Source organism: Pseudoliparis swirei, chromosome 22 (assembly GCF_029220125.1).
Source record: "Pseudoliparis swirei isolate HS2019 ecotype Mariana Trench chromosome 22, NWPU_hadal_v1, whole genome shotgun sequence".
Lineage (NCBI taxonomy): Eukaryota > Metazoa > Chordata > Actinopteri > Perciformes > Liparidae > Pseudoliparis > Pseudoliparis swirei.
Genome location: NC_079409.1, coordinates 6,314,753 through 6,326,298, shown reverse-complemented (window position 1 = coordinate 6,326,298; position 11,546 = coordinate 6,314,753). Strand labels below are relative to the sequence as shown.

The following is an 11,546-nucleotide window of genomic DNA, read 5'->3' as shown; positions in this document are numbered from 1 at the left end:
AAATCCACACACAAAAAATTAATAAATCACATTTTATCAATTTCAGTTCAGAAGGAAGAAACTTTAATGTTCAGCTCCCTAAAAAAAAACACCTCGTTGTTTTTTCTGCAGCAGAATCTGACAGTCTTCCCCACACAGTCCTGGTCCTGGTTCTCCTGTGCTGTGGCCCCAGTAACATGGACCAGGGGCCCCAGCAACACGGTCCAGGAGCCGTGTCAGGGCAGAGGCCCAGAGTCTGAGCTGCTCCGTTTCATCTGATGTTGACAACATCTGATTTGATTGCTCTGAAGACGATTGTTCGGAGTAACGGAGACACCTGAACGTCTCGCTGATGGTGTCGTTTTAATTATGCGGGTCATATGGAGGCATCAGTATTAAATTGAGACCGTTTCATAAACCGGTAAAGGTTCTTCATTCGATTTAATAACACATACTGCACAACAGGTATAGAATCTCTCTGTAAAGACCCACTGCTGTTCAATAGTTCCTCAATTAATGACACAAAGCAGTTGCGTAAAGTGTTCATCATTTATTCAACACCGTCTATCAACTCGTTGCACTCGATTTAAATGAAGATGTGGATTATTTTTAGAAACGCATTTACATATCGTTGCCCTTTACAAAAAGACTCTCAGTGGGAAAGTATTAACACATATCAAATAAATACATTTTCTTTTCCCAGTGCCACCTCCGTGAACCACACACCGCCTTCTGTCACGTGGTGCGTGTGTACAGTGTAGCACAGGCGACGCATTGGAGGAAGAGGTCAAGAGAAAAAAGGTCATTTGGGGAGGAGGAGAGGGGGCGAAGGGGGAAAAGTGCAATAAATCAATATTTGGTGGTTGGTTGCGGCCGACCTCAGAACCTGCAGCAGAAGCCGCAGCCCTTGTAGGCCCTGCAGCAGTTGCAGCACCAGCGGCACAAGGAGAGGTGGCTCTCGCGCTTCGGCCTGATGTGACCCGGCATCTGTTTTTCGAAGGAAAGAGACACGAGAGCAGAGCGTTTATCTCCGGCACAGGGAACACTCCGTTGGGGGAGGGAACAATCCACTCACATTTTAATTTGCTGGCTGCTAATTGCCTTTAATTCATTCAGTCCATTGAACATACCGCCTTCGATTCCGTTGACATTTCTTGATGTGCCGCAACTGGAGTGTCATCGCTCCCTGCCTCCTCCAGCTCTTGCACCTGTTAATGAATTATGCACATTTAGGAGCCGGCATTTTTTGTAAACATTTTTTTTTTAAAGCATCCCGAGAAGAAAAAAACACATTCACGCGGCGGATAAGCGCTTCTTGAAGTCGAGTTGAAATCAAATTCTTACCCCGGTGAATGGGACGGCAGAGCTCTCCAGAATGCAAATAAAGGCGAGCACGAGTGTCACTGCAACTGCAATGCTGAATGCCTTCATTTTAGCGAGGGGGGGGGGGGGGTTAAGACGGTTTAGTTATTAAATCCTTTGAAGAGTGGAGTCGATGGGCCTTCGTTCTCATGGGGCTCGAGCGCCACAGTATCGTTGGTGATGGTCCGGGCAAGTGGATTTTTTTTTCCTTCCGATTTTTTTCCGGTGACCCCCTTCAGCTCGTTAGAGTCCTTCCGCTGTCTGTCTGCCGGTTGAGTACACGTTCTGGTATTTATACACGCGGCCGGGCTCAGTGTTGCCTCATCGCTCCGGGAGGCCCGGCCCATTCCTGGCAGAGGTTACCTCACTCCACCGGGGAAGTTTTTGACCTCGTCCTCTCTCCCTTTCATAGTGCTGCAACACTGGGGTAGGGAGGAGGGGAGTGGGGGGGGGGTGGGGCAGGTGGGGGCTGATCTATTCTTTGAATGTGGGCCCCACTCTCCGTTCAGCAAAAATGAAATCCACAATGAACTTTTGAAATAAATGACTTGCCGCAGACTTCCCCGCATTGTAATTCCACACATGAACAAGCTGCCGCTGCTGGAGGAACGTCTTTTCTTTCTTTTTTCCCCCCTACAATATATGAGAGCAATGTGTACTTTTTTTCTCCCTCGTTCTTCTTCTTCTTCTTCCTGGAACCAGCTGGAAAGAGCGCTGGAGATTCCCACAGCAAAGGTCAATGCGGCATGGGTCAACGTATCACGCGGCTGACTGAGCTGCACTTGTTTGGACCCGGGGAATCCTTCACTAAGGAGAAGGGGGCCACTTTGGAATATCCATTGCTTAGTCCAAAGGATGTAATTACAACCTCTTAAATGGTATAATTAGCCCCTTATTTTCAACCCATTCTGGTTTTTTGCACAATACACAAGAACCTGCAGTTGAACCACATCAAATCCATTTGAGAGCGGTCGGAATAGTGGCCGGGATTAAAATCCTCCATTTGAGAGTAAAGGTGTTTCAATGTGCATTTGTTAAAGATGAATATGATGTCATCTGATGAGGTCTATTATGTCTTCGTTGCTCCAGGCACAACTCAACACGTCTGCTGTATATTTCGTGACGACGTGACACAATCTCTCTTCGGTCTCGGCTGCTTTTGTTCCATTAAACCACAGTTATTAATTTACCGGCGCGCCGCATGTTAACGATCGTTTAGGTTGATAAATATGTCAAACTGTGTGGATTTAATGACGACGTCATAATTATAATAACCCCCCGATTGTTAACAATGCAGTGGGAAGAAGAAGAAAAACGCAACCCCTAAAAATCGCATGAATAATTAATCCCCTTATCGCTGAAGCGGCGATAAATTAAAAGAAAACTCAGGTTAATTAGCCCGTCAGAGAGAGAACTATAAAAAAAAACAGCATCTGGGTTGCGGAAAAAGTACAAAAAAATCAATAAATGTGGAAATGAAATGCAAACTGATCAACGGGGAAGGCCGCCTGAGCCGATAACATCGGGGGCCTTTTGAATTCTCATTATACCTTCAAAGTGTCTCCAAATTGCCTGTGCCGACTCAATTAGTGAAACGCCATGCGGCGCCGGGGCCCCTGCGTCAGACAGTCTCGTTCACCGATAACCCCGCTGGCCCGCGTGCTTGTTTTGGGTGACCACAACATCGTGTGTCAACAAATACGCCGACGAATGCCTCGGCCTACTGTTGGAAGGGACCCACGACGGCCCGATATGACGAGAGGGCGTCGCGATGTCTGCACTTTATGCATTTCACCCTTTTTCTGTGCGTGTGTGTGTGTGTGTGTGTCTTTGTGTCGACTCGAACCGACACAGCGCGTCGGATCGAGATGAACACGTGTCATTTTGTTCGCCATGCATCGGCAGGCGAGGAATCTGAATATATGCATCTGTACCAGGATAAAAATATCATATCCAGGTTCCCTGTGTGAGCATTAAGTGAGAAGAGTTTTTTTAACAATAAAAGGGGTACAAAAAAACAAAAGCTTTTTTTAGTTATGGGTTTTCCAAGTGGTGTGTTTTGGCCTGTGTTTCCTGAGTGTGTGTGTGTGTGTGTGTCCTATCAGTCACTGAGGCTATCGGCAGGAATCTTCTGGCCAAACAAAGCCAGGCGCCACTCTAGCTTTCCCCTCCCCGGTCGAGGGCATTGCTCCCGTCTGTCTCTGTTTCATCATCTATGTTTCTGCCCCCCTCTTCCTCCTCCTCTCCCCCTCCTCTTCCTCTCGGTCCCTATACCTGCCTCGCACGGAGCTGCGAGACACTCCACAAATCCCGCTCACCTTCCGTCCGATGTGCCCACCACCCTCGTCACCCCCTCAAACACAGCCAGGGTGTCGCCTCGAGTGTTTACTTCCCTTCAAATCTGGGACACGGTGTTAGTGTGACATGAAAGCGTCAATGTGTAAATAAACACGGGCCTCCCGGACTGTCACGGGCTAAAACAAGCGCAGTGTCACGTTTCAGACTGCGGGGGCAGCATGGAGCTCGGGGGCGATGATCGGTGTCTGCATTTTGAGAATGGTGACTGTGGGAAATTCCATTGTGTGTTCATTGCCCATTATGACACATTATGCCCTGGTGTATATTTGGAGGGCTTTTCTCCCATCAACCGTGACCAATTATCTTCAACGGTTTCTACTCCGAACACGTCTACCTGTCTCTTGGACCCCATCCCGACGAGGCTGCTTAAAGACGTTTTGCCTTTAATTGGCGGCTCTCTATTAGATATTATCAATGTGTCTCTGCTAACAGGCCACGTACCACACTCCTTCAAAGTGGCTGTTATTAAACCTCTCCTGAAGAAGCCCACTCTGGATCCAGAGGTGTTGGCTAACTACAGACCGATCTCTAACCTCCCCTTCCTCTCCAAGATCCTTGAGAAAGTGGTCGCAAATCAGTTGTGCGACTTTCTACATCATAATAGTTTATTTGAGAAATTTCAATCAGGATTTAGAAAACACCACAGCACCGAGACGGCACTGGTGAAAATTACAAATGACCTCTTAATGGCAGCAGATAAAGGACTCCTCTCTGTCCTGGTCTTGTTAGACCTTAGTGCTGCATTCGACACCATTGACCATGACATCCTGTTACAGAGACTGGAGCAGTCCATTGGCATTTCAGGCACGGCACTAATTTGGTTTAAATCCTATTTATCAGATGGATCTCAGTTTGTATTTGTAAACGATGACGCCTCGATAACCACCAACGTTAATGACGGAGTTCCACAAGGTTCTGTGCTTGGACCAATTTTATTTACCTTATACATGCTTCCTTTGGGCAATATTATCAGGAAACACTCCATAAACTTTCATTGTTATGCAGATGATACTCAACTATATTTATCGATAAAACCAGAGGAGAGCAACCAACTCGGTAAAATTCAAGCATGTCTTAAAGACATAAAACATGGATGACCTGCAACTTCTTGATGTTAAACTCAGACAAAACCAAGTAATTTTAATCGGCCCTGAGCACCTCAGAGATCAATTATCTGGTGATGTGGTTTCTGTAGACGGCATTGCCCTAGCATCCAACACCACTGTAAAGAATCTTGGCGTTATCTTTGATCGGGACTTGTCCTTTAACTCCCACGTAAAGCAAATCTCAAGGACTGCATTCTTTCATCTACGTAATATTTCAAAAATCAGGCACATCTTGTCTCAAAAGATGCAGAAAAATTGGTTCACGTTCGTTACTTGAGACTGGATTACTGCAACTCCTTATTATCAGGCTGCTCTAATAAATCTCTTAGGTCCCTCCAGTTGATCCAGAATGCTGCAGCTCGTGTTCTCACTAAAACTAAGAAAAGAGATCACATCACTCCTGCACTAGCTGCTCTGCACTGGCTCCCAGTAAAATCAAGAATCACTTTTAAAATTCTTCTCTTAACCTACAAAGCCTTGATTGGTGATGCACCATCATATCTTAAGGAGCTTGTAGTACCATATTGCCCACTAGAGAGCTACGCTCACTAAATGCGGGACTACTTGTAGTTCCTAGAGTCTTAAAAGTAGAATGGGAGCCAGAGCCTTTAGTTATCAAGCTCCTCTTTATGGAACCAGCTTCCAATTTCAGTCTGGGAGGCAGACACAGTCACCTCGTTTAAGAGTAGACTGAAGACGTTCCTCTTCTACAGACCTTATAGTGAGGGCTGAATCAGGTTCACCTGGTCCAGCCCCTTGATATGCTGCTATGGGCTTTTAGCTGCCGGGCGACGTTTTAGGATGCACTGAGCACCTATCTCCTCTTTTTTCTCTCCTTAAGGATGAATTTTCATCTCTCAATCACACGTTACTAACTCTGCTTTCTCCCCGGAGTCCTTTTGACTTCACGTCTCATGGGGTCATCGGACCCTATGAGACGGCATAGATCCTATCTGCCTGATGGATCATCGAGGTCTGGGTCGTGGAATTCCTGCTCATGACTACGCCACTGTCCTGTTGAGACTCCGCCCACTCCTCCTCCCCACCGCCATCTGCCTGATGGATCGTGGAGGTCTCCATCGTGGAATATGCCTACTATGAACTATTCATACACTCTGTCATATTCATTGAATGTATTTTAACTCTAAATCTGTCCTTCTGTACACATTACATCTATTGCACCTGTCCATCCTGGAGAGGGATCCTCCTCTGTTGCTCTCCTGCAGGTTTCTTCCCTTTTTTTCCCCCTGAAGGGTTATTTGGGAGTTTTTCCTGGTCCGATGTGAGGTTTTGGGGCAGGGATGTCTATGTGTACAGATTGTAAAGCACTCCGAGACAAATTTGTAATTTGTGAAATTGGGCTATACAAATAAACTGAATTGAATTGAATTGAATTGAATTGGGGGCATGTTGCAATATTTTGCTGGGATTTTCCACAGTGTCAACCTTCATGGCATTCAAAACATTGCCGAAGACATAATTAGAATAATTAAAGCTGCTAGCAGCTTTGACCTGGCCCTCGAGAATTTACCCACGTTTAGGGTACTTACCGGACTATATTATATGATATGATATGATATGATATGACATTCCTTTATTTGTCCCAGTGGGGAAATTTCATTAAAATATATATACCGTTCAAAAGTTTGGGGTCAACCAGACAATTTCGTGTCTTCCATGAAAACTCACACTTTTATTTATCAAATGAATTGAAAATGTCATTGAACATATAGTCAAGACATTGACAAGATTAGAAATAATGATTAATATTTGAAGTATTCATTTTGTTCTTCAAACTTCAAGCTCAAAGGAAGGCCAGTTGTATAGCTTATATCACCAGCATAACTGTTTTCAGCTGTGCTAACATAATTGCACAAGGGTTTTCTAATCAGACATTAGTCTTCTAAGGCGATGAGCAAACACAATGTACCATTAGACACTGGAGTGATAGTTGATGGAGATATTTCATTAGAAACCAGACATTTCCACCTTGAATATTAATTTACCACATTAACAATGTATAGAGTGTATTTTTGATTAATTTAATGTTATCTTTATTGAAAAAACAGTGCTTTTCTTTGAAAAACAAATACATTTCTAAGTGACCTCAAACTTGTGAACGGTAGTGTATATTATATAGATTATATTCTATACACGCAAATGCGAGACCTCCAAAATATCACATTTTTCACCAGTCCTGATATGCATGGCCAATTTAACAACTTGTGGGATATGATAAAGCCCCCAGAAACACTTTCATTGCTCGAGAAATAGAAAAAGAGGAAGAATAATTCCTAGAAACACAATAAGTTCCTCCATGACGAAGTCGTCACAAGGACCCTAATAATAAATGATTTTCATACATACTTTTTATAAAAAAAGAATGTCGCTCAAAGTTCCTGACAATAAAGAGTCAATAAAAACTCACAGACTTCATGTACGATTGAATGACATTGGGTAAACGTTATATAATGAGCGTGAGGTCAAGGCCTTCGCCATGAACACAAATGTTCCCGGTTCAAAGTCTGAGCGGCGACTCTTCATTCCCGTCTCTCTCCCCTCTCCTCCGTCAGAATCTCTCAAGGCAAAACAATTCCCCCAAAACACTCAACGAAGAAGGAAAAAAAATCTGCTGGCAAAGAAACTCGTCCAGTTTCCCACTGCAAAATAGAGATAGAGTTTGACAAATTGACAAAGGCCAGAGAAAATCCATTGAAAGGTTTTGGTATAATCTCAGTGTGTGTTGGATACAGGGAGCTGCTGCTGTGAGTTAATCTGTAACAGTTCAGCTCCACACCTTCCTTTTTGTAGTAGTTGTTTTCATCCCGTGTCATTCCAGATCCTGCTCCCCATCTCGTCAGTCCAACTCCCCTCACCTGCCTCTGATCACCTCGTTAGTCCCTCATTTCCTTCACCTGGTCCTCACGCCCTTCTCACCTGCAGCCCATCCCCTCATTAGTCCCTCACTATTTAGCTCCCTCACTTCCACTTATCCTCTGCCAGTTTGTCTTGTGTTTTCGTGCCAAGTTCTCCAGTGTTATTAGAGTATATTTCTGACCTGCCTGTTCTGACCCTGCCTGCCTGCCCTGACCTCTGATTATCTGCCCCGCCCCTTTTTTGGACTTGTTTGCTTCTTCGACTGATCTCCCGGTTTTGACCCAGCCTGTTTTCCACCAAAGACATTCATCTTTGTTACTCCTGTCGGAGTCGTGCTTTTGGGTCCACTCTAGTAGCGCCGTGACATAAACTGCATGCTCCTTATTTACGCCTTGGTAGAAAGTTCATGAACGCAGCAGCTGCAGCTCGGTCGTCCTCTGAACCGCGTGGTTGGCGGATCGATGGATCCTTCCCAGCGGTCCGCTGCTCCTAATCTTTAGGCTAGCTTACATTCCATGCATGCGCTTGTATGTTTATGACGATTGGAAATACAGTTTCGGATTTCCAGATGACACGAAGCATGAATTGGCTTTTCGGCAAAATATTCTCCCGATGTGGGATTTAAAAGCTGAAATACGAGTCAGATACGTCTTCTGCAACGGGGCGATGCATCGTCGTGCAAATGCAAAATCACGTGTGGAGTCGTCCCTTCGATATAATCTACACTCCAATCTTGTATAGTAAAAAAAGGTCTTTTAATTTTCTTTTTAAGCTGTTTTACTGTGAAAACGTGGTCAAAGACAATGATGTTTTGTCAGAAACCTTCTCTGATCATCATGCAGGCATCAACCATTTCACGTTCTTCATTACAGGAAACAATTAACCAGTCCATCACTGGTCTCTTCTAATGCGTAAATCAGCTTGATTAAATAAGGAAATGGAGTTAAGTCATTGTGCTATACTGCTCCAACCCTTATTGGATCCTTGGTTAGTGATAATCTGTACAAGAACTCTTTAATAGAGAGAACAGGCCTCACGGACACAATAAAAGAAGAAATAAAATTAAACTAATGCGTATGAATGACAGAGGATAACGTCTCAGATCTGATTCTGACCCGAGTCATCTGACCTTCCTATGTGTGGCTCAGGAATGTACATCATATTTAATAATGATCAGGATCATCAGAGCGTTCATCACCTGCGATCTCATTTATCATCGGATGACATACTTCTTCGGACTAGTCGGCTTAATGATGTTTTGTCTTCTCATGTAGCCACTTGTTTTAGAAACTGCCCTTTTTAAGAGGCTGGGTAGAGGCTGAAATATATTGCTTTATGTCGTAGAACAACATGTTATTATAAACTTATGATCGCACAGAAAACCCACTGAAGTGACGAGGAACCTGTGAGTCCTACAACCATGAGACTCATGGTTGTAGGACTCCTGCAACACGCACTGTTCACCACTATGTCTTCCTATTTCTTAATCAAACACCTTTGTCAACAAATGCAAACATCATTTTACATTTAGTTCAACAGCGATAATTCAAAAATAACAACAAACCATCTCAGATGGTCCGTGTGCCCCGAACCTTTTTGTGCAAATGCTTCTATTTCGAGACGGATGCTGTGTAGTTACCTTCGCATTGAAAATGCGGAAGGTTATGTTTTGATCGCCGTGTATTTATTTATTTATTTGTATGCGTGTTATTCGCATAACAAAAAAAGTGTTATACCAAATCGCATGGAATTTGGTGGGATGATTGGTTATTATCCGGGGACCATTTGATTCGATTTTGGGATCAATCGGGTCAAAGATTAAGGTCAAGGTCATGGAAAGGTCAACATCTTCTTTTTACCATAGCACGGTCAATTTTTATCCAATTGGCATGCAACTAATGCCAACATGTTCATAATTCAATGCCCAATCTTGTGATATGCGAAGGTATGCGCTCTACCGAGTGCCCGTTCTAGTTATTAATGCAGGGAGATGAATCAGCGCGGTGTACACGAGGATAGATAAACAACCTCCGAGAGGGGGGATGTGGACGGAGACGTGGAGCTGCAAGGCGGTGAGCGCCTGTACAGCTCAAGGAGCACGAAAGTAAGACGAAGCCTGCAGGACCACGAGGCGATGCCAGCAGGATGTGTTGAGTTCAATGGAAACCAGTCAACCGTGTGCTGTGCTGGACGTGCTTTCATGTGAAGAAGAAAAGAAGGAGAAAAAAATGATATTTCACATGAAGGATTTCCCAGTCGTTGGCTTGGTCCCACCCTCCAGGCAAACATGGAGACAGACATTTCCTCTGTACCCATCACAGCAGTAACAATTAACTCGAGGCTCGATGGCACTTTCCTCTTCCAATTAATGCATCAATTAACTGTAAGTGAATTATCCGCACCGAGAGGTGAGAAGTGACACTACACCCCCCCCCCCCCCACACACACACACACACACACACCTTCTGGGGTTATTCTTCCGAACCGGCCGCACATCTCTTCGGTGAGCGTTTACAGGATGGGGGCTGAAAGAGGCAGACAGACAGACAGAGTGTGTCCCAATCACAGAGGGACGTGTTATCAGGACGTGATCAGCCACTTCAAACAGAGCCGGGGACACACAGACGCCTGGCTGGCTGACTGGAGTGCGTTTTGAATGGCAAGCTGACGAGGGGGGGAGGAAGAGGAGGGGGAGGAGGGCAAAACTGAGGCAAAACGTAACAGTTTGTCAGCCTAATGAGTCCTGATGGATAATGAGTCTGGGTTATAAATAGTCTCAAAGTCTGCACCCCAGTCGGCACTTAAAAGAAGATTATCCTAATCAAAAGCTCAATCTCGCTGATGCCTTTTATCCACCATTGATCTCTGTCGCCCCAAGGTGCCCTCTGTAGCTTCTTAACCAACCGGTTTCAATTTTACCCGCGTGTCGATCGATCGATCGGGCGAACTGGAGAGCGAGGCTCCATCCTCCAAAGACTCGAGCCGATTGGCCGAGCGTATTGTTTTGGAGAACACCTGCACACAATGTCCAGGAATACTACAGCGGTGGGGATTTGTGGTTATTTCCAGTCGCTCTGACATCTAAATGCATCGTATTTCTGGAGATGAAATACGATTCATATTTCCCTCCCAGAGTAAATGTATAAATCTAAATTTGGTACAAGTACAAGTGTGGCAGATAATCCCAAGGAGCCCGCATCAATAGGACATTTCTTGGCTCATCTAAAAGCCATTATTTTCTCAATCAGTTTCTAACTATGAGGAATGGAGTCCTACACCATTTGTTCTCTTTTTTATTTTTTATTGCCAAAGTTGGAAAAGTTTTGTTTGCTTTGACAGACTTCTGCGTTTGTGCTCTCGTCCATTGGGAACGTGGTGATACCTCCAATCAGGATTTGGCATCATTTGAATCCGTCTGGTGACAGTTGGTTGGTTGTTTGGTGCCAGCGCTGTTCATCAAACCTGGTCAGAGAACACCCACACAGGCGTGATGAAGCCGAGCTGAGTTTATAATTATTAATTAAGAAAAACTAGGTTCGTCATTTCCCCTTAAAAACGTAGATTGTTGCAAATATATTTACAGTCGTAGAGAAATGTCTCACATTGTTGTCGTGGGCTTTAATGGAGCTTCTATGTAGTCAATGTAATAAAAATTGAATAAAACGCAAAGCAGAGTTGAACAAATTCAAGATATTTGTTGATGGAAACAAGCGAGCACTGCTGATGAAATCATCTGAAACCGGGAGCACTCAAAATATGAATTTTACTTTGAAGCATCGAGTCAAAATGTCAAGTGGAGCTAACGTCTCATTTCACTCAAATCTATTCAAATGATATTATTTATTATCGTGCTAAAACTAACAG

General features: G+C 44.3%; 1 protein-coding gene across 1 annotated transcript; it reads right to left on the bottom strand.

Annotated features, from left to right (window-relative positions):
* Window positions 1–514: 514 nt before the first annotated feature.
* Window positions 515–1,595, bottom strand: hamp (hepcidin antimicrobial peptide). The gene is made up of 3 exons (XM_056444084.1): window positions 1,324–1,595; window positions 1,110–1,187; window positions 515–966 (listed from the first exon to the last, which is right to left on the bottom strand). Exons 1-3 carry the CDS (start codon window positions 1,408–1,410, stop codon window positions 859–861), a joined length of 273 nt encoding a protein of 90 aa, XP_056300059.1. The 5' UTR covers window positions 1,411–1,595; the 3' UTR covers window positions 515–858.
* Window positions 1,596–11,546: the final 9,951 nt, after the last annotated feature.

Excerpts from the sequence above, each read along its gene's own strand:
- hamp (XM_056444084.1), bottom strand. The coding sequence starts at position 1,410 with ATGAAGGCATTCAGCATTGCAGTTGCAGTGACACTCGTGCTCGCCTTT. Across the intron at positions 1,188-1,323 it reads CTGCCGTCCCATTCACCGGG|GTGCAAGAGCTGGAGGAGGC; the intron begins GTAAGAATTTGA and ends ATTCATTAACAG. Across the intron at positions 967-1,109 it reads TGTCAACGGAATCGAAGGCG|ATGCCGGGTCACATCAGGCC; the intron begins GTATGTTCAATG and ends TTCGAAAAACAG.